Source organism: Callithrix jacchus, chromosome 2 (assembly GCF_049354715.1).
Source record: "Callithrix jacchus isolate 240 chromosome 2, calJac240_pri, whole genome shotgun sequence".
Lineage (NCBI taxonomy): Eukaryota > Metazoa > Chordata > Mammalia > Primates > Cebidae > Callithrix > Callithrix jacchus.
In genome coordinates, this window is record NC_133503.1 from 19746501 (window position 1) to 19770832 (window position 24332).

Below are 24332 nucleotides of genomic sequence, written 5' to 3' on the forward strand. Positions count from 1 at the left end.
GATTTTAGAAATGCGACATGGCACATGTACACTGAATAGGAGATTACCATCCCAGCAGGGTGTGATGCAGCACCTCATAATTAAACGTATTAATAGTTATTCAGTGAAACTCACTCATCTAAACCCCAAGTGGGATAAGTAAGCATTATAAATAGCCTCAGCTCAGAGTTTTCCTCTGGAAGAGTTGAGGTTAGGACAGGTCTTGCCTTCAAATAAGTTATAAAAGTCTTTCGAAAGTTTGTGGAATTCAGAATCACAGATAAAAGGTCGTAGATGGCTCTATAAATAAGAGAAGGGCAAGAAGTTTGGGACGCCCAGGGGTGGGAGAATGGCAAGATGTACTTATGCACAGGGGCAGAGAAAGCGAAACGCCCTAGATGAGACCCTGAAAGCAAACGGAAGTTTGTATGTGTGTTTGTTTGACTGAGACAGGGTCTTGCTTTGTTCCCGAGGCTGGAGTGCAGTGGTGCGATCATGGCTTACTGCAGCCTCGCACTCCGGGGCTCAAACGATCCTCCCACCTCAGCTTCCCGAGGAACTGGGACTATAGGCGTGCACCACCATGCCTGGCTTTCGTTTTTATTTTATTTTATTTTTAGAGAGACGGAGTCTCGCTACATTGCCCAATCTGGTCTCAAACTCCTGGGTTCAAATGGATCTCCCGCCTCAGGCTCCCAAAGTGTGGAGATTGCAAGCGTGAGCCACAGCGCCCAGCCAGTTTTTTTCCCCCGTCCGCCTTGCGCTCCGCCCCGGGAACTCAGGGAGCGCTTCTGGTGGGCCGGCCGGAGCCCGCGGAATCTGCGCACGCGCATGGTTGCTCCGGGGCAAGCCGGTCAAGTACGGAACCCGGCGGTCGCCCGCGGGGTTGCCATGGCAGCGGGGTCGCGGGCTAGCGCATGGGAAGGCCCCGAGGCTGCTGGCGGCCAGGGATGCCGGTGAAGCCCCAGACCCGGACGCCCGAGCCCGCAGCGCTGAGGGGCGACTGGGCAGCGCCGCCACCATGTACCTGGGCACTGGGGAGCCAGCCTCGGAGACGGTAAGGACGGGCGGGCGTCCGCGAGGCCTGGGTTCGTCCCTGCCGCCCGCCGGCCCGGGGCGTGAGGAGAAGGCGCAAGGCCAGGTGACAGCTGCCATTATTGTTACCGCACAAGAGTGCGCTGCAGGCCCCGCGCCGCCTGCAGCATCGTCCGCCCTCGTAGAGGTCGTCGCTTCCAGGAAGCCCTCCGGGACTCAGCGCCCTCGCCGCTGGGCCCCTGCGAGTCTGCGGCCGGCGGGTGATCGGAGCTCACGGTATAAGTGCCTCCTAGCATCCCCGAACCGAGGCCAGATCCACGGATCCGGCATGGCCCCAGGCCGTCGGGGTGGGAGGGAGGCAGCCCCAGGGTCTGGGAACCCAGTTTGGTCAGAGAAGGCTTCCTGGAGGAGGGTGGTGCCCTATATCCTTCCCAGGGCTAGGGTGCACGAGTCCTCGGTTCGTTCCTTTGTCTGGTAAATACCTACTGTGTGTTAGAGACACTGTAATAAGCTGCATTCCAATGGGGGGCAGAGGGACAAGGCAATAGGTAATTAAGATCGTCAGAGGCCGGGCGCGGTGGCTCAAGCCTGTAATCCCAGCACTTTGGGAGGCCGAGGCGGGTGGATCACGAGGTCAAGAGATCGAGACCGTCCTGGTCAACATGGTGAAACTCCGTCTCTACTAAAAATACAAAAAATTAGCTGGGCATGGTGGCGCGTGCCTGTAGTCCCAGCTACTCAGGAGGCTGAGGCAAGAGAATTGCCTGAACCCAGGAGGCGGAGGTTGCCGTGAGCCGAGATCGCACCATTGCACTCCAGCCTGGGTAACAAGAGAGAAACTCCGCCTCAAAAAAAAAAAAAATAATAAATAAAAAAGATCGTGTCAGAAAGTGAGAAGTGCTGTGCAGAAAATGAAAGAGGCTCGTGTAGCCGGGAACTGTGGCTCAGGCTGGTAGTCCCTGCACTTTGGGAAGCCGAGGTGGAAGAACGCTTGAGGCCAAGAGTTCCAGACCACCCTGGGCAAAATAGCAAGACCCTATCACTACAAAAAAAAAAAAAAAACAACCCATAAAATTAACCTAGATGTGGTGGTGGCTGCTTGTAGGCCTTCAGGAGGCTGAGGTGGGAGGATCGCTTGAGCCCAGGAGGTGAAGGTTGCAGTGAACTGTGATCATATCACTGCCCTCACCACCCTCCAGCTTGAGTGACACTATCTCAAAAAAAAGAAAGCGCTTTGGGACGGGGACAAGGGGAGTGAATGGAAGGTGGGCATGGGCTTGATTATGGAAGGGAGCCTTGCTGGCCACACAGGGAATTTGGATTTTATTGGAGATAGAAAACCTTTGGAAGGTTTCACATGGAGGGAACTGTGCTTGCCTTGCCTTCTCCTAACAAGACCACAGGACTCAGCACAGCTACACCCAATCAGGGGGCTTGGTGCTGCTGGCCAATTTGGAGCAGCTGAAGTTGCCTACTTGTTCCCCCCAGGCACCATGTCCAGTCTCATCTGGAGGGCCTGCCTGCTTCTTCATCTTTAAGAAAATAACTGCTTATTGTGATTATAAAAATAATTTGCATGTATTATTATTATTATTATGTTTTGGACGGAGTCTCGCTCTGTCGACTCAGGCTGGAGTTCATCTCGGATCACTGCAACCCCCACCTCCTGTGTTCAAGCAATTCTTGTGCCTCAGCCTCCCTTATAGCTGGAACTACAGGCACCAGCCGCCACACCCAGCTAATTTTGCATTTTTAGTAGAGATGGGGTTTCACCATGTTGGCCAGGCTGGTCTCTAACTCCTGACCTCAGGTAATCTGCCTGCCTTGGCCTCCCAAAGTGCTGTGATTACAGGACTGAGCCCCCTAAAATTAAAGATCTACACAGATCTTTAATTTCTTTCAATAATAGTTTATATTTTTCAATGTATAAAGCCTATGCTTTTGTTACATTTATTCTTAAGTATTCTTTTTGATATTATTGTATATTGAATTTTAATTTTCAGCTTATTTACTGCTCGTTTCTACAATGATAATATTTTTATATGAATCTTACCTTGCAAAGTTACTGAACTCATTATTTTTAATAGCTTTTAGTAGATTCATTAGGATTTTCTAGGTATAAAATCTTGTCTGTGAAGAGAGATAGTTTTACTTCTTTCTTTTCAATATGAATATCTTTTTATTTACTTCTCTTGCATTAAATTCCTGGCTAGAGACTCAGGTATCATTTGAATTGAAGTGATGAGAAAGGACAGCCTGGTCTTCTTGCTGATATTAGAAGGGAAACATTCCATCTTCCTCCGTTAAATATTGTGTTGCACTGGATTTTTGTAGATGGCATTTATTAGGTTGAGGAAATTCTCTTATAGATTATGGAGTATCTTTATCATGAATGTTAGGTTTTGTCAAATGTACCTTCCATATCTTTTGAGACAATCATGATTCTTGTTCTTCATTCTATTAATATGTATATTATATTGACTGATTTTTGTATGTTAAATCAATCTTTCATTCTTGGTCTTGGGGGATGTGTGTGTGTACCTAAATATATACCATGACCAATTAGGATACACACACACACACAGACACACAGACACACACAGTTCTTTTTATGCTTACTAGCATTGTTGAGGATTTTTACACCTGTATTCATAAAGAATGTTGGTCTGTAGTGTTCTTTTCTTGTGATATTTCTTTGTCTGCTTTTGGTATCAGGGTAATGTAGGTCTCATAGAATGAATTGCAAAACGTTCCCTTTTCTGTTTTTTAGAAGAGTTTGTAAAGGATCGGTGTTAATTATCTTTAAATGTTTGATAGAATTCACCAGTGAGACCATGTGGTTCTGGGTTTTTCTTTATTTCTATAAGGTCTGTAATGAGGTCTCTCTCTCTCTCTCTCTCTCTCTCTCTCTCTCTCTCTCTCTCTCTTTTTCCCTCTATTTTGGTAATTTCTTGTCTTTTTTTCTTGGCTAAAGGTTTGTCAGTTTTATTGATCTTTTCAAAGAACCAACTTTTGGGTTCATTCCATTTTCTGTTGTTTCTATTCCCTATTTCATTTATTCACTCTAATTTTTATTCCTTTCTTTTACTTCCTTTGAGTTTAGTTTTCTCTTTTCTGGTTCTGAAGGTGGAAAAATCTATTGACTTGAGATTTTTCTTCTTTTTTATTTTATCTATGTATGTATCTATCTATCTATCTAGCTATCCATTTATTTATTTATTTATTTATCTTGATATGGAGTTTTTCTCTTGTTGCCCAGGCTGGAGTGCAATGGTGTGATCTTGGCTCACCACAACCTCCCCTTCCTGGGTTCAGACAATTCTCCTGCCTCAGCCTCCCGAGTAGCTGGGATTACAGGAATGCACCACCATGCCCAGCTAATTTTGTATTTTCCATAGAGATGGGGTTTCTCCATGATGGTCAGGCTGGTCTTGAACTCCTGACCTGAAGTGATTCACCTGCCTTGGCCTCCCAAAGTGCTGGGATTACAGCCGTGAGCGACCATGCCTGGCCTTTTCTTTTTTAATATAAGCATTTGTAGCTACAAATCGCCCTCTAAACACTGCTTTTGTGTTTCTGATTGCTTTTGTTTTTCAGAGACAGGACCTCACTCTGTTGTCCATGCTGGAGAGCAGTGGCACATTCACATCTCCCTGCAGCCTCAAACTCCTGAGCTTGAGAGATCCTCCTGTCTTGGCCTCCTAAGTAGCTGGGACTACAGGTGTGTGCCACCATGCCCGTCGAATTTTTAAATTTTTTGTAAACACTGGGTGTCACTATGTCACCCAGGCTGGTCTCAAACTTCTGGACTCAAGCAGTCTCAAGCAATCCTCCCTCCTCACCCTCCATCGGTGCTCAGCCTGCTTTTGTTTCTTTGGGGCTAGAGTGCAGTGGCATGATCATGGTTCACTGTAGCCTCAACTTCCCAGACCCAGGTGATTCTCCCACCTCACCCTCCTGTGTAGTTGGGACCACAGACATGTGCCATGATGCTCAGCTAATTTTCTGTAGTGTGTGTGTGTGTGTGTGTGTGTGTGTGTGTGTGTGTGTGTGTATACAGGGTTTCTCCATGTTCCCCTGGCTGGTTTTGAACTCCTGGGCTGGGAGTCCCAAAGTGCTAGGATTACAGGCATGAGCACACCTGGCCCTGCTTTTGTTTTTTAAAGTGAAAGATTAGGTTACTGATTTGATGTGATCTTTTAAAAATATAGACATTTACAGCTGTATATTTCCCTTTGAGCCCCATTTTAGGTACATCCCATAAATTTTGATTTTTAAAATTCACTCATCTAAGTTATTTTTAAATTTCCCTTGTGATTTCTTCTTAGATCCATTGATTATTTAGGAATTTATTGTTTACTATCCAGGCCAGGCGCAGTGGCTCACACTTATAGTCCTAGCACTTTGGGATGCTGAGGCGGGCGGATCACCTGAGGTCAGGAGTTCGAGACCAGCCTGGCCAACATAGTGAATGCAACTTCATTTCTACTAAAAATACAAAAATTAGCTGGGCGTGGTGGCAGCTGCCTGTAATCCCAGTTACCTAGGAGGCTGAGGCAACAGAGTGAGATTCTGTCTCAAAAACAAACAAAAAAATCTGCACATGTGTGAATTCATTTCTTTTGTTGATGACTGATTTCTATTGTTGTCAAAGAATATACTTTGAATGATTTTTCTCTTTTAATTCATTGAGGCTTTTTTGTGGCCTATCTTCTGGTTTATGTTAATGTACACTTGAGAAGAATGTGTATTATGTTGTTGTTGGATGGGTGTTCTATAAATGTCTCTTAGGTTTTTAGTGCTTGCTGATCAAGTCTCTCTAAATCCTTGTTGATTTTCTGCCTTAGCTGCTCTGTCTGTTAGGAGCCTGGCCCTGCCAACACCTTGATTCTGGACTTCCGGCCTCCTGAACAGAGACAGTTAATTTCAGTGTGAAGCCACCCTGTTTCCTCTGTTACAGCCACCCTGACACAGGCCGAATGAGCTTAACCTTGTGTGGAAATAAGTGGCAGCCTCAGATAGTGCTTGAAGGAGGTGGAACAAATTGGCCGTTGTGTACGTGCGTGTGTGTGCTGTGTATGGTTGTATTCTGCTGACTGGAGGTGTGGATCCGGGAGCTGTTGTGTGTTTTGCCTCTTCCCTGCATCAAGACCGGCAGCACAGCTGGAAGGGAGTGATGAGGGGAGAGGGAAGTCATTGTGGATGAGATCACTGAATTTTGTTTACTACACATAAAATTGCATTCCTTTGTTGAATTTTAGGTCATTCAAAAAGTCTTCAAGATTTTATTCACAGCAAGGAATAATGACAGATATTTGCAAAGACAGTTGCTGCTGCTTTTCTATACAGTTTTCAACAGGTTCGCATCTGTCCTCTACAGGCACATCCATGTGATGCCCTGGGCAAACTGACTTGGCTTTTCTGATCCCCCGCAAAACTTCTCTCTATAATTGTCATATGCTGTTTATGCCTTAAAATGTCACCTACGTAATGATATAAAGCATGTCGGTCAGTGGCTGATTTTTTTTAAGATTCCGTTTATTTGCAATGCTCCCTCTTCCCTTTGCCTCTGGAAATGCAGTCCCACTGCACCTGTGACCCGGCCCCTCTGTGTTCAGGGGCACCAGATCGTTTCAGTTGCACCTTATCCTTCTTACCATGCAGCCATGTATTTCTAATACAGTTTCACACTGCCTGCAAAATTGGCGCTTCATGTACTATTAACCTTGTAGAGAATATGTTTGCTTTTCAGAATTCAGCAGCATCCCATTATGATACTACATGGATTCAGTATACCAGCGACAGGTGGCAGCAATGCCATCACCTCCACCCCTGAGCTGTAGTGCTATTGGTTCATTATAGGGGCATTTGGTGCTAACTTCCAGTACCAGTGTTAGAAAGCAGCCGTACGATCTTCCCAGGGAGCTTAAACTCTTCATGCTTTTTGGATTTCCATTTGAGAGAGTGAGTTAATACAGAAACATTTTGTTTTCAAAAAGTTTTGCTTTTTCCTTGCCTTCCCAGTGCTGACATCAGACAGTGCAAGTTTTACTTCATTCCAGGGGCCAGGACAAAGTCACTGGAATAAGAAGGGAAGAACCATTATAGGCCCCAGTGCCTTCTCATTATTATGCATATGTTTTGTTTTTTGTTGGTCTGGGGTTTTTTTGTTTTTGCTTTTTTTTTTTTTTGAGCTGGTTGCTTGCTCTGATGCCCAGACTGAAGTGCAGTGGTATGAGCGTAGCTCACTGCATCCTCGACGTCCTGGGCTCAAGCAATCCTTCCACCTCAGCCTCCCAAGTAGCTGGACTACAGGTGTGTACAATCACAGCCTGGCTTATTTTTTAAATGTTAAAAAATTTTTTGTAGAGACAGCGTCTTGCCATGTTGCCCAGGCTGAGTATGCTTTTTAAAGATGACTCTGACCAGCTCTTACCAGGAGACAGTCGTGGATTTGTTGTACTTTGATATAAAGATAAATAAGAATGAGGATATCTAAATAATGTGAAAATGAAATGCTTTCATCAATAACTTATTATTTTTTTTAATCAAGACACAATTCTGTGTGAAATAGTGTTACTAGATTCGCAGGCATTTGCATGCCTTCTGGGCGGCGTTTTGTGTTTTGTTCCCCCCTCCCACCCATTCCTTCTGATGAGATGGAAGGAACTGGCCGCTGCCCAGCTGGAAGTGTTCTGAGTGTGAACTCAGAGCTGGATTTCTGGAATTTCTGTTTCAGCAGCTGTGGATGGACCATTTCACTTTTGTAAATGTGACTGTTAGAAGCCCAGCAGGTACCTTTGAGTTACAGTGTTTGCATCTCTTCTTTCAGGGAGATGACAGTCTGTCTGCAGTCACCTTTGACTCTGACTTGGAGACGGTGAGTGCTGCTGGGTGTCCGCCGTGCCTCCCGGGGCTGGTTGCGCTGCCCTTGCCGACATCACTCGGTTGCGTAAAATAGGCCGCCCTCCACAATACTGTGTGATGAGCTGGAATGCAAATTCTGAATGATACTTGGTGTTTAAAAAGTCTCCATCCCTTAGTTGGATTTAAATACCTGTGGTGGTAACTTTGTAACCTTTATCCAGAAATGAACCCTGGGCAGAGTTCACGTGAGGCTGATTGCTGGTCCCTGGCCTGCAGCCGGTTTTGCCCAATACCACCCAGCCCCATCCTGACACTTGAGGGGTGGAGGGGATCTCCTGCCGATGCCATCAGAAGGACCTGATGGGAGAAAGCAGACCAGGGTGGCTGCGATCCCAAGCTGAGCCTCAGCCCAGCCTCCGAGACCAGAAGGGAGAGGGGCCGGAGCACTGTCCGATGGCCAAGTGGCACACTGTAGCCCTGGCCCTGGGCTTTGGGTTTGTTTGGCAAGCTGTGCTGGGTAGAAAAGGAAACATGCTAATTGTTCTTATCGTGTGTGAGCAAAAGCAGCTTTCCTTACTGCAGGCACAAATCTAGCCACACCGCAGCTGGCAGCAGGAACCCAGCGCTGGCAGATCTCGGTTCCACGTTTGCTCTGTGGACTCAAGCGGGAGTCTCACAGGTCCACTGTCTCCCTCACCTCTGTCTGCAAAGTTAAGGATTTTCCCTCCATGTCACGGAGGGCAGGGGATGCTCCCCAGAGGAGGAGGGATCCAAAAACCCCTGGGTAAAATTCCCCCATGCAGAACCTGGGGATCACTGTTTCTGCTAGAGGGGAAGTGAGGGGACCTGGCTGCAACATCTCTACCTGCTCGGTCTAGTGCGGGGTAATGAGAAAGTTAAAGTTGGAAGCGTTGCAGCATCTTCCCCAGGCCATGGCAGGACCCTGAGTGTCCCTAATCTGAAATCCAGAATGCTCCAAAAATGGAAACTTTTTGATCACCCTCATGAGGCCACAAGTGGAAAATTCCACACTTAAGTACTTAACACAAGCTTTGTTACATTCATGAAGTTATTAAAAACACAATATAAAATTCCTTTTGGTCTATGTGTATAAGGTAGATATAAATGAATCTTCTGTTTAGACTTGGGCCCCATCCCCAAGACACCTCATTATATGGATGCAAATATTCCAAAATCCGAAACACTATTGGTCCCAAGGATTTTTGGATGCGGGACACTCACCCTGCAGGAAACAGTGGAACCAGATCTGGACCCCGTTCTGCGTTTGGCATCGTGGTTGTCACAGGAGACCACCTTCCAGACAGGGTCTCCCTTCGCTGGCCTTTTTCCTTAGTGGGCTTTGCAGTTGACTTGTCTGCAGGAATTTCATCTCACCCCATCCACCCGAGTGGACAGAGGTGTGCCCTGGGGCTCCCGAGCTGGCTGAGCCGGCGGTGTGGGTGGGGGCAGATACGCCATTAGTGTGGGATCCTCAGTCTGAATGTCAGGAGCCCAGGCCAGATTGTTTTCTGTGACTAGAACTTGTGCTCTGAGAGCCCAGCCCCTAGCACTGCTGCGAGTGCATTTTTCTGGGGTCTGCGTCGGGTCTGTGTGTCCTCCTGTGCCTTGCTCATGTCTTCTCTCTGCTTGTCCCTGTGCGCTCATGTCCTCTCTGCTCTTACACGCCCCCTGACCCTTTCTGAACATGGCAGGGTCTTGTGACTGGGGCCCCAGTGGGAGCTCAGCAAGACTTATACCGTTTCTTCTGTCTTTCAGAGAGCAAAAAGGAAAGCTTTCCACAAACCTCCACCCACATCGCCAAGTAAGTATGACCGGGCCTGCCTTCCCTCTCACCCACACTCCCTGGTGTCCTGGGGAGAATGAAGGGTGTTTGCTTTGCACATTTAGGTAGCTGAGACCTGACACCTCAGCCAGTTGGCCCCATTCACATTGGGGTCTCCCCCGTTGGTGCTGGGGTCTCCAGGAACACCGTGCTCCTGGAGTCCCTGCCGGTGCCAGAGTAACGAGTGCTTCCTCCCACCACCACCCCCCAGTCTCCCCGCTCCACAGTGCCTCTAGGCCTTTTGTTTTCTTTTTCTTGCTTTCTCAAAGTGCTTACCTCTTCTGAATGCTGCCAGAGTGAAAGGATTTTTGACCTGGGATTTGTTCCTGAGAGTCAAAGCTACTGAGACGGTATAGTTGGTCCAGGACAGGTGGAAAGTTCACCTTTTTTTCCACCTTTGGATCGTCCTGGGCTTATTTTGCTACCAGGGTTCTGTTCTTGCTCACCCTCCGTGGGAGGAGAGCAGCTTTGGTCACCCTGCCCGTCTGGGAGGATGCTGCAGAGATGGGGTTAGTCCAGGTGGCCCCGAGGCTCCTCAGTCTCTAAGGCCGCTCTCCTGCACAGCGGTCGATGTGCCAACCTTATGTGTATGAACGTGTTCATGACCCTGTAAATCCCAGGCCAGCGTCCTGGGCTACCCCAAAGTCTGTGGCCTTCCCTGACCGTGTCATCTCTAGATGTGTGTCTATTTTATATATACTTACATATTTCAAACATTGAGTCGTGTATATGACGCACTCAGAGAATATAAACAAACTTTCCTACTGGCCCAAGGAAAAGGTAATTAGAAAGGTAAATTCCTGCAAAGAAAAGAATGCATATTATGTTACAAATCAATATCAACACTAGAAGGGCATCATCTGGAATTTTTGATGTCCTTTCTCTCCTTCATGGAGAACATTGAGAATTGATACAAAGTAAAAGGCCAGGATCAGGAGTGCCTCCTGATTCACACTCGGGACCTGGTTTTCTATCTGGGTTTCTGGTGCCGTGAGTGTAGGGACCATGTCTGTCCTGCTCACGTAACAACTGTTTTTCTGGAATGCCTGGTCAATCTACTTGTAGGTTTGCAGCTTCCACCATGTTCTGAGGCTTTCATCCTCCTGGTCATTCTGTGAGGAGGGCGAGGCAGGCAATGATGTTTTCATTCTTTCCGAGTTTGTCATTTTCCGGGCAGTATCAAACAGTGGCACCTCTCCACCACCCTGTCCCTGTCCTCACTTCTTCCCTCCCAGGTCTCACTCTGTTACCCAGGCTGGAGTGCAGTGGCATGATCATGTAGCCTTGACCTCCTTGGCTCAAGCAGTCCTCCCACCTCAGCCCCCTCGAGTAGCTGGGCCCACAGGTGTGAGCCACCACACCCAGCTAAATTTTAGATTTTTTTGTAGAGACAGGGTCTTGTTGTGTTGCCCAGGCTGGTCTTGAATTCCTGGCCTCAAGCACTTCTGCCTTAGCCTTCCAAGGTATTGGTATTACAGGTGTGAGCTACCATGCCTGGCCCCATTATACTGTATTTCTTTATAATAAAAGTTAAAAGGAGAAATGTCAGTATATATGTTAAGTAAGTTTTTTTTTTCTTTCTTTCTTTCTTTTCTTCTTTTTTTTTTTGAGGTGGAGTCTCGCTCTGTCTCCAGGCTGGAATGCAGTGGCGCCATCTCAGTTCACTGCAATGCCCGCCTCCCAGTTCAGGGGATTCTCCTGCCTCAACCTCCCAAGTAGCTGGGACTATAGACATGTACCACCACGCCCAGCTAATTTTTTGTATTTTTAGTAGAGATGGGGTTTCACCATGTTTGGCAGGATGGTCTTGAATCCTGACCTCTTGACCCTCCCGCCTCACCCTCCCAAAGTGCTGGGATTACAGGCGTAAGTATTTTTTCATTTTTGCCAGTGTTTGACTAGAATCACTTGCCCTTGTGGACGTTTTGTTTTCTCATTTCTGTCTTTCTGAAGCTCATGTGTTGAGCATGTGTTGCTATCCGGCACCTCTGAATCCACGTGTTGGCTTTTCTAGAGTCACCTTACCTCTCTAAGCCGAGAAAAGTGGCCTCCTGGAGGTCCCTCAGGACGACAGGGAGCATGCCTCTGAGCGGTCGAGCGTCCCTGACCCCGCAGAAGCTGTGGCCAGGAACTGCAAAACCAGGTATGTGGTTGCTATACTGGAGGCCCTTCCTGTTTCAGAGAAGAGTTTGAGAAATGTCGGCGAGGAGTGGTTTGAGATGGAGTTTTTCATATTCCTTGAATTACATTGTCTTTAATGTTGTCAACGACATTGAATATACACATCGTAGTTTTACGTCACGCATAAATGTGGTTTTACCAAGTGTTGCCTTAGCCTCCCTTGGTCTTGTGTGGCCTCTGCGTGGGAGTAGTGAGTAGGAGCCGGCTCCACCGGTCTTGCCAGAGCCAAGTGTTACAGTCTAGGAGTTTTGTGGGCTGGCCAGTGTCATGCTGACAACCCGAAATTAGACATGGTAGACATATTTATACTGTGGAAACGGGCAAATACTGTAGTCAGGACTTCATTAATTTCTATTTGGGAGCTGGTTGTTAACCATTTACCAGCATACCACTGACAGCTGGTGTCTACCCGCGATGAAGCTTTCTTTAAGCCAGGAAAGTTGATTAGAAACAAAACTTCCCACTGCGTGTGCTTGTACCTATCATATTAAACCCATGCACATTCAAACCAGGAAGTCTGACCCCAGCCCTGAACTCGCACCTCACCTGGGAGCATGTGTGGACCAGCGCCCCCGGCGGCACTTCTGACTATCTGACAGATGCCTTAAGAGTGAAGAGGCCACATCTCAGGCGCTCTGCCAGCCACGGTGAGCATGCCAATGGTGGCGAGGCCGAGGCTAAGGCAGAGCAGAAAGGAAAGCACAGTCTCTGACCTGGAGGGGTCCTTCGTCAGAGTGGGATTTCTGGCTTTGTATGTGAGCTCCGTCAGTGGGAGGTTTTGGGAGGTCAAGGGAACAGTGACTCACGAAAGCCCGTCTGCCCCAGAAGGTGGCTTTCCTCGTGGGTGCAGGGACATCTTGCCAGCTGTTATTTGTGCCTCCCTCCCTAAACATAGAGGCTTACTTAAATTTATTCATTGAGTAAATGATAGTAGGAACAAATAATAATAAATAAATAATGATAAAAAGTCCAAATTACACTGAAGAGAGTCAGCTTGTTTCTGTGTTTATGTTCCTGTCTAGTCTCTTTTTTCTTTTTTTGTAGAGACAGGGTCTCACTATGTTGCCCAGGCTGGTCTCAAACTCCTGGACTCAAGTGATCCCTCCACCTTGGCCTCCCAAAGTCCTGGGATTGTAGGTGTGAGCCACCGTGCCCAGCCTCTCTCTTTATCCACGTGTTTCCTACCTATCCTCCTTAAGGAAGAACAGCTTCCAGGGAGTATTGAAAACCTCTTCACTATACCCCATGAATTGATTACCTTCCTGCTTTTACTGGTTAGGAGTTATCTTTTAGGTTTACATTTAGATATTTAATATATTAGGTATCATTAAAACCAAAATAAGCCTAACTTTACGTTGGAATGGGTGTTGAGATACTATGTGCATTTTTTGTGTTTGGCATTTGTTTTGCTATTAAATCTGAACATGTCCCTCCACCTTCTGTGAGTCCCTTCTTTCATCCTTTTGCTGTCCTTAAACTTGGTCTTCGCATCTTTATTTATTTACTTTTTGCTTTGTCTCTCTATAGAGAAAGAAAACCATTTTTGGTTTTCTTGCTTTTTGGGAAAGTATCATGATCAGGCTAACAAACAGAATTATTTTTGCTTTTTTATTTTCTTCTATTTTAAAAGGAAATGTTATTAACTTCCAGATTTTCCTTAAAATATAACCAAGAATTCTTTCTACTTTTTAGATAGTCTTTTAAAAGATTTCTCTGTTTTTCTCTAGGTCTTGTCCCTGGGACGCCTGTCTACAGAGAGAAAGAAGATATGTATGATGAGATTATTGAGTTAAAGAAGGTAGCGTTTCGGTTTGTTCTCTATTGATTTGAAGCAGTGAAAGCCTCCTGTGACAATTGATTGGGACATCAGTGCCTGTGCTGGGAGGTGCCCACGTGGGAAAGGCGGGAGTGATAGGGTTGCATCTGAGTCTGAGCCATGGCATAGTGCCCTAGGAGCTGGGGGTTCCTGGTTGAAGGCTGTAGTACCAGCACATAAAATGCAGCAGAGCTCAAGTTCTGCGTGTGCTCTGCTTCTCCAGCGTAATGGGGAAGACTGGATGAGGACTAGATTCACGTCAGAGTCCCATTGCATCCTGAGATTGGGTGCTGTGATAGGGTCACTGGTATAGTTATCAGTAACCTTCCATGCATGTCATGCTTTCATGTTATCAAGACAGCTCACATGCCCTATCTCAGTTGCCCTCTACAGAAGCTCTATGGGATAGGCAGGGCCACGTGTCACAACCACCATCTGCTGATGAACTTGAGACTCGGAGACGTTAGTGCTCTGTCCAAGGTTAACCAGTAACAGAACCAAGATTCAAGGTCACCTGCCTCCCAAGGCCAACACTCTGTATTACTCCATGGCCCCTCCCATTCATGAAAGCATGAACTGCATTGAGCTATACCATCACTGTCACTGCCACCAGCACCATTACCATCACCCTGACTTTCAATATCCGTAAATGTCTGCCCCTAGAGAAGTTACCTGCGTTCATTTCCTTCCATAATTTTGGTGTGTTTACAGACCTGCTGTCTCTACCAGTTGATGTGTGTCTGAAGCACTGCGTTCAGTTGGGACACCAGTGGGCAATAGGGCATTGGCAGTCTCACCCCAGAGCATGGGGCATCTGGAAGGGGGTCTGGAAGCCATTTCCCCTGGGGATCCGGGAAGAAACTGGGGAACCTGGTATAGGCCATTGTACCAAAGACAGCGCCTTCTCTGTTGTCCAGAGAGAACACTCAGACTTGAGGCTATGTGAGGACACTCTAACCGTGCGAGCTGTCTGGCAGCAGCAGTGCTCCCTGAGTAAGTGTGCGCCCTGGCCTTCAAGATGCTGAGCAAGGTGGCAGCTACGTGTCAGGAGTATTACAGAGGGGACCCTCATTCTGTGTGGAAGTCTGCACTGAATGAACTCAGGTGTGGATTGAGGGGATTATTTCGTTTGGGTTTTCTCAGCCTCTTGAATCTGTAGGTTTGTCTTTTGTCAAATATGGCACATTTTCAGCCATCGAGTCTTGAGATGTTTTTTCATCCTCGCCCTCTTTGGTGCCGGTTGCTCAGTTCCCTGGTCTCTGTTCAGTGTTTCCCTGTCTCCCCTTGTGAAGATTGGATAACTTCATGGTTCTGTTCTCGAGCTCACAGTTGCTTTCTGTTGGCCTCTGCATCTTGCAGTTGAGCCTGTTGCTGGGTATAACTGCCCTTACAGTCTCTGTTCGTTTCTAAAATCTCTGTGTGGCTCCTTCTGTCTGGGTCTTCGCCGTGATGCCTGCCCTACCTCTTCCGTTTCAAGTGTGTCTGTCATTGGTCACTGGAGCATCTTTGTAGCAGCTGCTGTTAAGTCTGTGGAGGATTCTAATGTCCGGCCATCTCAGTGTTGGTGCTGTGACTTGTTTTTCCTCATTCAGGTTGAGCTATTTATTCTTGGTGCTTAGAATCACAAGTGATTTCCCTTGAAACCAGGACGCTCTGAGGGTTTCATCGCGAGACTCTAGCTCTTGCTCAATCCTGTGCTGTGGCAGGCCTCTTGCCACACTGCCCTGTGGGTGAGGGGGGCACCACTGCGTTACCACCCACTGGGTTGGAAGTCCAGCTCCTACTCAGCCGTCATCCACACCTGCACGGGGGTTGGGGGGTGCTCCTCATTCCTGCTGGGCAGGGTGGGAGTTCCGGCCCCTCGCTCAGCCTTTGCTGATGCCGCCCTAGCTGGGAAGGAAGGGCTGCCTTGCACAGCTCCCACTCAGCATTTGCTGATGCAGGAGTGGCCTTGTTGCTGCCAGGTGATGATGGTCCCAACTCTCCACGGTCTCCTCTGGAGCCCTGCCAGTGCAGGAGGGGAGGGGCCTGGGTGCATCCGGGCAAGGATGAGCCTGTGCTGCCGGGAGGCCTGCGGCGTTTTCTGTGGACAGCCTAGGGGAGAACGGTTCCTGGCTCAGTTTCTGTGTTGGTATGTTCTTTTCCCTGTCCTCCGGATGGAGAGAAGAGGCTTTGCTTGGGCTTTTGTTGTTTGTGCCCATTGGCTTTTTTAGGCTGTTGGCTTCTCCAGCATCCAGCCCAGACAAGGCAGACAGAAAATGAAGGAGCTCCCTGCCATATTGATCTTTGGCCCCCAGCTCCCGGCCCATCTGCCTCCTTCTCCACCTTTCTGGTCTTATGTTGTATGACACACAGAGCACAGTGTGTTTAGTGGCACTGACATGAGGAATTGGGAGGAGTGAATCTACTTCATGTTCCTGGAAGCGGCAGTCCTGTTACTAGAGCGCCAGTCTTCCTCGATGGCTGGGCCTTCACTAATTTACTCCACGAGCACTCGTTGAGTGCTGGCTGCCATTATGCCTCCTGAATCTATGGGTTTGTCTGCAGCAATCCTGGAGTCTTACCAGCTGTGGACGTGGCTGAAGTGCTGAGCCACCCCGTGGGGTGTGCAGTCAGATTGCCTTTTGCTCAGAAGTCCAGTCTCTGGAGCGCCACAGTCTTTTGCAAGAGAAAGCGGTTTGTAAAGATGGCTGGTGGTTAGATGCAGGCTGAGGCTGGGAGCCAGTGAGCTGCATGCGGCACGGCCCAGCCTAGGTGCTGTTTTTTTCTGGATTTTATCTACACCAAAGTCCAAAATAGTAGGAAGAACATAATTTCAAAGTACAGTGCTGGGATTACAGGCATGAGCTGCCACGCCCAGCCCCAACTACAGTCTTTTTTGTCCCCCTCAGGTCACCACAAATTGGTAAAGAATTTGTCCACAGATAAAGATTGGGAAGCACTGCCTTCCGCCTGATCCATAGTTGAGGATAAGCATTTGAAGTGCATATTAGCCTTGGATGAGTTTTGTTGATTAAAATATGACCATAGTGGACTTTCTCATGTAGTCCTGGGAGAGAGCGTGTGGTGTGACCCGTCCAGCCCTGGGGTTGGTGCCATTTGTTTGCTGGTGCATTCTGTGGGTCGGCGTTTCTTGCACAGGTGCCATTGGTATCTTGGATGGGAGAGTTCTTCTCTGAAGGGGGGTTTCCTGCCTATCCAGCCTCCCCTGTCATCACCCACTAAATGCCAGGTGTGCCCTCCAGTGCCCTCATGTGACATCCAGATCTCCCCCCAGCCACCACACACAGCACCCTGAGTGGGAGCCAGGCAGCTTTCCAAGTCCCCCAGCTCAGTGTTTCCCTGGGCCTGTGCATGGTGGCGTTTGTGCAGCATGTGTGCATGGCTGTGTGCACGGTGGCAGTGTGTGCATGGCTCTGTACATGGCTGTGTGCACAATAGCGTGTGCATGGCTGTGCGCAGCGGTGTGTGCATGTGTGTGCTTGGTGGCAGTGTGTGCATGGGTGTGTGTGCGGTGGTGGTGTGTGTATGGTTGTGTGCATAGGTGTATGCACAGTGGCAGCGTGTGCATGGCAGTGTACATAGTGGCATGTGCATGGGTGTGTGCATGGTGGCATGTGCATGGGTGTGTGTGTGTGTGTGTCGATGTATGCATGGCTGTGTGCGTGGTGGCATGTGTGTGATGTGTGCGCAGCAGCATGTGCATGGCTGTTCATGGCCTTCTTTTCTTCAGACATTGCACGTGCAGAAAAGTGACGTGGACCTGATGAGAACAAAGCTCCGGCGCCTGGAAGAGGAAAACAGCAGGAAGGACCGGCAGATAGAGCAACTCCTGGATCCCAGTCGAGTAAGCTCCTGGTGCTTCACGGGGGGCTGTTGCCTTGGGGCATCTGCCAGCCAGTCCTGCTGGGGGCCACACCGAAGGCCGTCTTCATGTCTCAATCTGCTTACCACAGGGCACAGATTTTGTTCGGACTCTGGCAGACAAAAGGCCCGATGCCAGTTGGGTGAGTATGGCCTCCACAGGACAAAGCCTTTCCCCAGATGCTAGTTACCAGGGAGAGCCACAGTGGAGATGCCTTTCCCTGCAGCACCCATGGTGGAGAGTAGTAGGCAGGGGAGGAGGCTGTGGGCCCCCAAACCCTTCTCCACTGATGCCTGGGGACACCACGGGGAGGGGGTCAGGAGGCTCACCACAGAGGCCAAGCAAGACACTATAGGAAAGACCAGTCACAATGGGCAACTTCTCCCTTCACACCTAAGAAAATACATTAAGCTTAACAAGTGCTTCCAGCACCTTTCGAGGCCAAGGCAGACAGATAACTTGAGATCAGGAGTTCAAGAGCAGCCTGCCCAACATGGTAAAACCCCATCTCTACTGAAAATTAAAAAAAAAAAAAAAAAATAGCCAGGTGTGGCAGTGCACTCCTGCAATCCCAGTTACTTGGGAGGCTGAGGCAGGAGAATCGCTTGAACCTGGATGGTGGAGGTTGCAGTGAGCTGAGATCACACCACTGCACTCTAGCCTAGACAACCAAAAAAAAAAAAAACAAAAAGCAAGTGCTGCAGATGTAAAACAGGGAACCAGGGCAGCAATAAAGTCCTTCAGATAGATCCAGACCCCCTCCAGTACTGTGTAACAATATGTAAAAAGTTGAGTGAAATGAAAGGAGGGAAGATGAAGCCCTTATGTGGGTGATGGTGTGGTAATAAACTGTAGTGCCTGGGGAAAGATGTATCACAGTAAACTTCCTAGGAGTCAAGGAAGTACTTTTTTCTTTTTTATTTATTTATTTATTTTGAGACGGTGTTTCACTCTTGTTACCCAGATTGGAGTGCAATGGTGCAATCTTGGCTCACCGCAACCTCCGCCTCCTGGGTTCAAGCAATTCTCCTGCCTCAGCCTCCCAAGTAGCTGGGACTACAGGCGCGCACCACCATGCCCAGCTAATTTTTGTATTTTTAGTGGAGACGGGGTTTCACCTTGTTGACCAGGAGGGTCTCGATCTCTTGACCTCATGATCCACCCAAAGTGGCCTCCCAAAGTGCTGGGATTATAGGCGTGAGCCACCGAGCCCGGCCAGGAAGTACTTTTTTAAAGTGGGAAATGCTGGAAGAAAACTGGAAGGGATACAATTTTGAGATTATTTAACACAAAGTATAAAATAATAATGATGTGATTAATGGATTCAACAATATAAAATTAAAAGTTACATAATAAAAACCCATGGGACTAAGACAGCCACCAGATCACTGTAATGGGGGAGGGGAAGAATATTATGGATCAATACGACAAAGTTTTCTGTTTAGAATATAGAAAAAACTATAAATCTCTAAAGAAAAAAGCCATCTCCTCTGAACTATGTTGCAGATACAGAATATAGAAAGATTGTATAATTATTGCATATTTAAAGTAGATGGTTAAAGCCTGGTTCTACACCTAGGATGGCACAAAGTAAATCCTTAACAAAGGCCTGTAAGTAATGGGTACTTTTATAAAGAAAGGGCTTCAATTTTTGTTGTTCTGGTGCTGTGTGTGTGTCTGTGTCTTTTTGTTGTTGTTGTTGTTGTTGTTGTTTGTTTTTTGTTTTTTTGAGACAGGGACTCACTCTGTTGCCCAGGCTCGAGTGTAATGGCAGGATTATGGCTCACTGCAGCATTCGGCTTAGGCAATCCCTGGCTCAGAGGATGCTCTCACCTCAGCCTCCTGAGTAGCTGGGACTACAGGCACATGCCACCATACCTAACTAATTTATTTTTAGTTTTGGTAGAGATGGGGGTCTTATGAAATTGGCAAGGCTCATGTGGTCCTTCTGCCTTGGCTTCCCAGAGTGTTGGGATTACAGGCCTGAGCCATCATACCTGGCCAGTTTTTTTTTAAATTAAGGTTGATATAAAGTAGGAAGTCTAGATCCTAGGGTATATGCAGTATTTATTATAATATGGCAAATTGTCGTCAGAGTGGCTGTGCCCTGTGGTCTGCCATTGCTGTTTGTCATCACCTGCCTTGAAGAAACATTTATAGATGTGCATGAGGTGGCCTGGCCAGGGATTTTGATTGGAGGATTGATCATCACCACAAAAATGGGCTACCACTTAAGTATGTGTCAGTGGGCTACAGTGACAGATTTTGGAGCATCCCACAGATACTGTGGGATGTTCCTGCTGTGGGAAATAGTGTGAATTCGTAGGCTCCAGCAGGGACAGAGCACCAGGAGGGTGTGTTGAATGTTAATTTTTTAAAAATAATAAATTTTTTAAAAAGATGCAGAGGGATGTGGATGGCAGAGCCCTGTTTCTGTGAGAACAGATGGCCCGACTCCCTGGACGCACACACAGACAGGCACAGAACCGGGTGCTGAGGGGCATGCAAGCGGAAACAGGATTTGGTTGGCCAAAGAGGGGGGTGGCCAGGTCGGAGTATCTTAGCTTCTACAATGTCTTCAGTTTTTTTGTTTGTTTGTTTTTTTTGGTGTGGTTTTTTTTTTTGAAATGGAGTTTTGTTCTTGTTACCCAGGTTAGAGTGTAATGGCACAATCTTGGCTCACTGCAACCTCCTCCTCCCGGGTTCAAGTGATTCTCCTGCCTCAGCCTCCCAAGTAGCTGAGATTACAGGCGCCCACCACCACACCCAGCTATTGTTTTTGTATTTTTAGTATAGATGGCAGTTTCACCATGTTGGCCAGGCTGGTCTCAAACTCGTGACCTCAGGTGATCCAACCACCTTGGCCTCCCAAAGTGCTGGGATTACAGGTGTGAGCTACCGCACCCGGCCCAACATCTTCATTTTTTTTTAAAGAAAGTGTATTCATATATGACTAAGGTAATTTATTTGTTTATTTTGAATTTCCCTCTATTGCCCAGGCTAAAGTGTGGTGGTGCAATCTTGGCTCACTACAACCTTCACCTCCCCGGTTCAAGTGATTCTCCTGCCTCAGCCTCCTGAGTAGCTAGGACTACAGGTCCTTACCACCACACCCACTAATTTTTGCATTTTTAGTAGAGACGGGGTTTTACCATGTAGGCCAGGCTGGTCTCCAACTCCTGACCTCAGGTCATCTGCCCACCTCAGCCTCCCAAAGTGCTGGGATTACAGGCATGAGCCACTGAATGTTATTTAAAACTTTAAAATTCAATTTTAAAGTTGCTTATCAAAACTGGTGTAGTGGCTCACACCTATAATTCTAGTACTTGGGAGGCCAAGGCAGGCAGATTGCTTGAGCCAGGAGTAAAACACCAGCCTGGGCAACATAGTGGAATTCCATGTCTATTTAAAAGTTGTCTATTCAGAAGAAATGAATGTTCGTTAAGGAATATAAGGATATTACCTCCCGAAAGCAAGACTTTCACAGAGAAGGCAGTGGGGAGGCTGCTGGAGCTATTCTCCCTTACCCAGATGGTGGGTTGCAGCTCCTTGGACCCCCCACGGCCTGCTATCTTCCAGCCCCACTCACTGCCTCATGAAGACTGAACTGGGCAGCCTTAGGGGGTTGGGGCCAGCTGGTGATGGGGCTGCTTCCTTTAACATGACCAAGGGCATACCCTGCTCTATACCCCAAGCGTGTGGTATGCTCGGGGAGGGCTGCCAGTTGGTCAGGTGTTGCACCCCTGCCACTCACCCAGTGAGAGGAGAGCACAGTGGGATCCTCCCTCTTCCCTGGTCCTGTAGTCTAGAAGAGAGGACAGCGCTGGAGGGAGGAAGGACAGCGAGGTGTGCACATGCTCTGGGAGGAGGGGACAGCAGCGTCTCCCAAGGGAGAGCAGGGGCAGCCCGCCTGATGGGTGCATTCCCCGGGCAGGTCATTAACGGGCTGAAGCAGAGGATCCTGAAGCTGGAGCAGCAGTGCAAGGAGAAGGACGGCACCATCAGGTAGGCACAGGGCCGTTGGCCGAGGTCTGGGATTGGGGCTGCACCCCCTCCCCTGCCTCCTGCCCCCCCGCTCTGCTCGCTTGCTCGGACTCCATCCTTTGTTCCACCCCCACCCCGTCCTCTGTCCCTACTCCCACCCCAAAGCCAAAGGTGAAGGTTAGCTGCCTCTTTTTTTTTTTTTAATGATCTATGTACCTCCAAATATTTCCCTTTAACTTCTTGTTGTATGTAAGAAATGCTTTCTCCCCTGCTTGTTGTGTGGACCTCTGTATCTTGCCAGGATGAAGGTTTTACGCCTTGGTCCCACGCTGTCCTTGTGCTGCTTTTGGTGGGCTATTTGCATTTCCTTACCTGCCTTTGGAGTGCGAAGGGGGAGTCTTCCTGGGCTGTGTTTTGGTTTCTTTAAGGGAAACAGAGGCCACATGTCCATTGCCTCCTGTCCCTCGTGTCTGCTGGTCTTACAGTAGTTCCCCCCTCGTTTCCTGCTGAATGTTGTCAACTTCAGTTTGCTGATTTCTTCTGCTTCAGTGCAGAACCTGTATGACTTTGCTTTCGTTTCTCTCTCAGTGTCTCTGTCTAAAGTCTACAGTCTGCTGAGAGCGAGGGGATAGCCCCAACAGTGCCGGGAAAAGGCGATTCTCTCTTCCTTAGGAAACTAACCACTCAAAGATGGTTTGTCCTTGCTAAGCTCTGAGGTCTTTCCTCACCATTAATGTAGCCTTTTAAAGACAACGTCTTACCTGGAGGAGAATAGCTCTAGGAAAGCTGTTTACTCACCTTGGGAAGTGGCTAGTCTACACAGGGGATGCTCTCTGGTGTGAGGAATTTTCCCATTAGGCTCAAAACGAGTCACTTGTTGAAGGCACAAGCCAAGTGAAGGCCCATTCAGGCTTTTCCCTCCCATCCTGGCTCTCTTCCAAAGCCTCTCCTCCTCTGAATGTTCTGGGAAATGCTTCCTCTTGCTCTGTCCCCTGGGAACACAGGCATGGCCCTGTTAATGCTGAACTTGGGTTTTCAGCAAACTCCAGACCGATATGAAGACAACCAACTTGGAAGAGATGCGAATCGCCATGGAGACGTACTATGAGGAGGTACACTGTGCTGGGTGGTGGGGCGGAAGGCGGGCACCGAGCAGGAGGGGAGCGGGTCTGGCCCCCAGTGGCGGGCCAAGCCTGGGTGGCCCAGGGCTGGGTTCTTGGAGCCTGCTCCTGCTTCAGCCTGACCAAAAGGTGAAGTGCGACCACTTCGTTTCCGCTTCCGGCTGTAGGCAGCGGTCAGGACTGTGATGATGGTCTTTTGAGAGGAAGGTCTTCTCCGTGCTGGCCTCATGTTTTTAATGCATTTCAATTTGATATTTACAGATACATCGTCTCCAGACTCTCTTGGCAAGTTCTGAAACCACTGGAAAGAAGTACGATGACCGTTTGGGAACTGTGTTTTGTGTGTTACTGTCATGTTGTGGAAGCTCCTTTGAGAGCGGTGTGGCTGTCACGTGGGAGTGGCATACATTGCCCTTAGCTTGGCAGCAGTGCCAACACCGCCCCTGTTCTGTTCAGGGTTAGAGTCGATAAGCTTTCCATTTGTGGTGTTCACAGACGTTCCTCATAGTGACCACATGTTGATGGCTGATGCTTGTTCAATGCTGCGTGTATTCATTATAGGTTTTATATACTGCCTTCCAACTTAGAGCTAGGAAGTGCTGTTTCAAAGCAGATCCACCTTTTTAGGAAGACGTTTCATACAAGGACAAGTTGACTGTGCCACCTCAAGTTTTTCTCCCATATCCCTTTCCCAAAGGATGCAACCCCAGGCTTCCATCCAGTTCTGGGAGGCTGATCCCTTACTGTGGCTTTGGCTATGTCACTGGTCTCTGCAGCAGCTTGCTGACGTCACGCACTGCTTTCCTTTTTCTTTACCCCTAATCTTTAAAACTGGTTGGAAAAGTTGTACTGTAAAGGGCCAGATACTAACTACAGTCAATTCTCATTATCATGGTTATAAAGTCCCTGTAGGATTCCATAGTGTAGTAGTTTTCACGTCTGCCTTACAGAGCTATAAAGTCTCCATGAACACGGAATGAGTAAATACTAAACCACTGCTCTTAGAGAAGTACAGGGCTCCTGGGAGCTTCTGGTCACAACGTTTTTTTAATTTTATTTTTTGGAGAGAATCTCACTCTATTGCCCAGGCTAGAGTGCAGTGGCATGATCTCAGCTCACTGTGATTCTCCTGCCTCAGCCTCCCAAGTAGTTGGAACTAAAGGCACATACCACCATGCCCGGATAATTTTTGTTTTTAGTAGAGACAGGGTTTCTCCATGTTGGCCAGGCTGGTCTCAAACTCCTGACCTCAGGTGATCCACCCGCCTCAGCCTCCCAAAGTGCTGGGATTACGGGTCTGAGCCACTGCGCCCAGCCTGGTCGCACCATTTTTATCAGCCAACGTATAACCTGGCTAATGTGTGTTTCTGTTTAAAGAAACCCTATTTAATGGTGATTGTGAATTCTCATCAAACTCACGGCTGGCCTGAACGAGACTTCCTGCGCATGCATAAGCATCTCCATAGCCTTCCTGAGATTGTAGGCACTGGATGGCACTCAGCACTGCAGTCCGGGCCGGGCCACACAAGGCAGCACTGTCACCAGCAAACAGCAAAGATACCTGAGAGTAGGCTGCCTTCCAACTTAAAGCTAAGAAGTGCTGTTTCAAAGCAGATCCACCTTTTTAGGAAGACGTTTTTG

General features: G+C 48.1%; 1 protein-coding gene across 15 annotated transcripts in view; it reads left to right on the top strand.

Moving 5' to 3' along the window:
- The first annotated feature begins 800 nt into the window (after nucleotides 1-800).
- Nucleotides 801-24332, top strand: part of IQCE (IQ motif containing E) — an 84833-nt gene continuing 61301 nt past the window's right edge. For 4 of the 15 annotated variants that reach the window (XM_035283339.3, XM_078358539.1, XM_035283344.3 and 1 more), the window contains exons 1-10: nucleotides 801-1036; nucleotides 7847-7894; nucleotides 9658-9703; nucleotides 11739-11867; nucleotides 13633-13703; nucleotides 17455-17568; nucleotides 17678-17728; nucleotides 21521-21591; nucleotides 22610-22682; nucleotides 22953-23002. In XM_035283339.3, coding sequence (XP_035139230.3) covers nucleotides 1001-1036; nucleotides 7847-7894; nucleotides 9658-9703; nucleotides 11739-11867; nucleotides 13633-13703; nucleotides 17455-17568; nucleotides 17678-17728; nucleotides 21521-21591; nucleotides 22610-22682; nucleotides 22953-23002 — 689 coding nt within the window. In that variant the 5' untranslated portion in view covers nucleotides 801-1000. Of the gene's footprint in view, nucleotides 1291-4611; nucleotides 4736-7846; nucleotides 7895-9657; nucleotides 9704-11738; nucleotides 11868-12417; nucleotides 12553-13632; nucleotides 13704-17454; nucleotides 17569-17677; nucleotides 17729-21520; nucleotides 21592-22609; nucleotides 22683-22952; nucleotides 23003-24332 lie in introns of all 15 variants that reach the window. The other 11 variants (XM_078358552.1, XM_078358569.1, XM_078358563.1 and 8 more) reach the window with 5 other exon arrangements.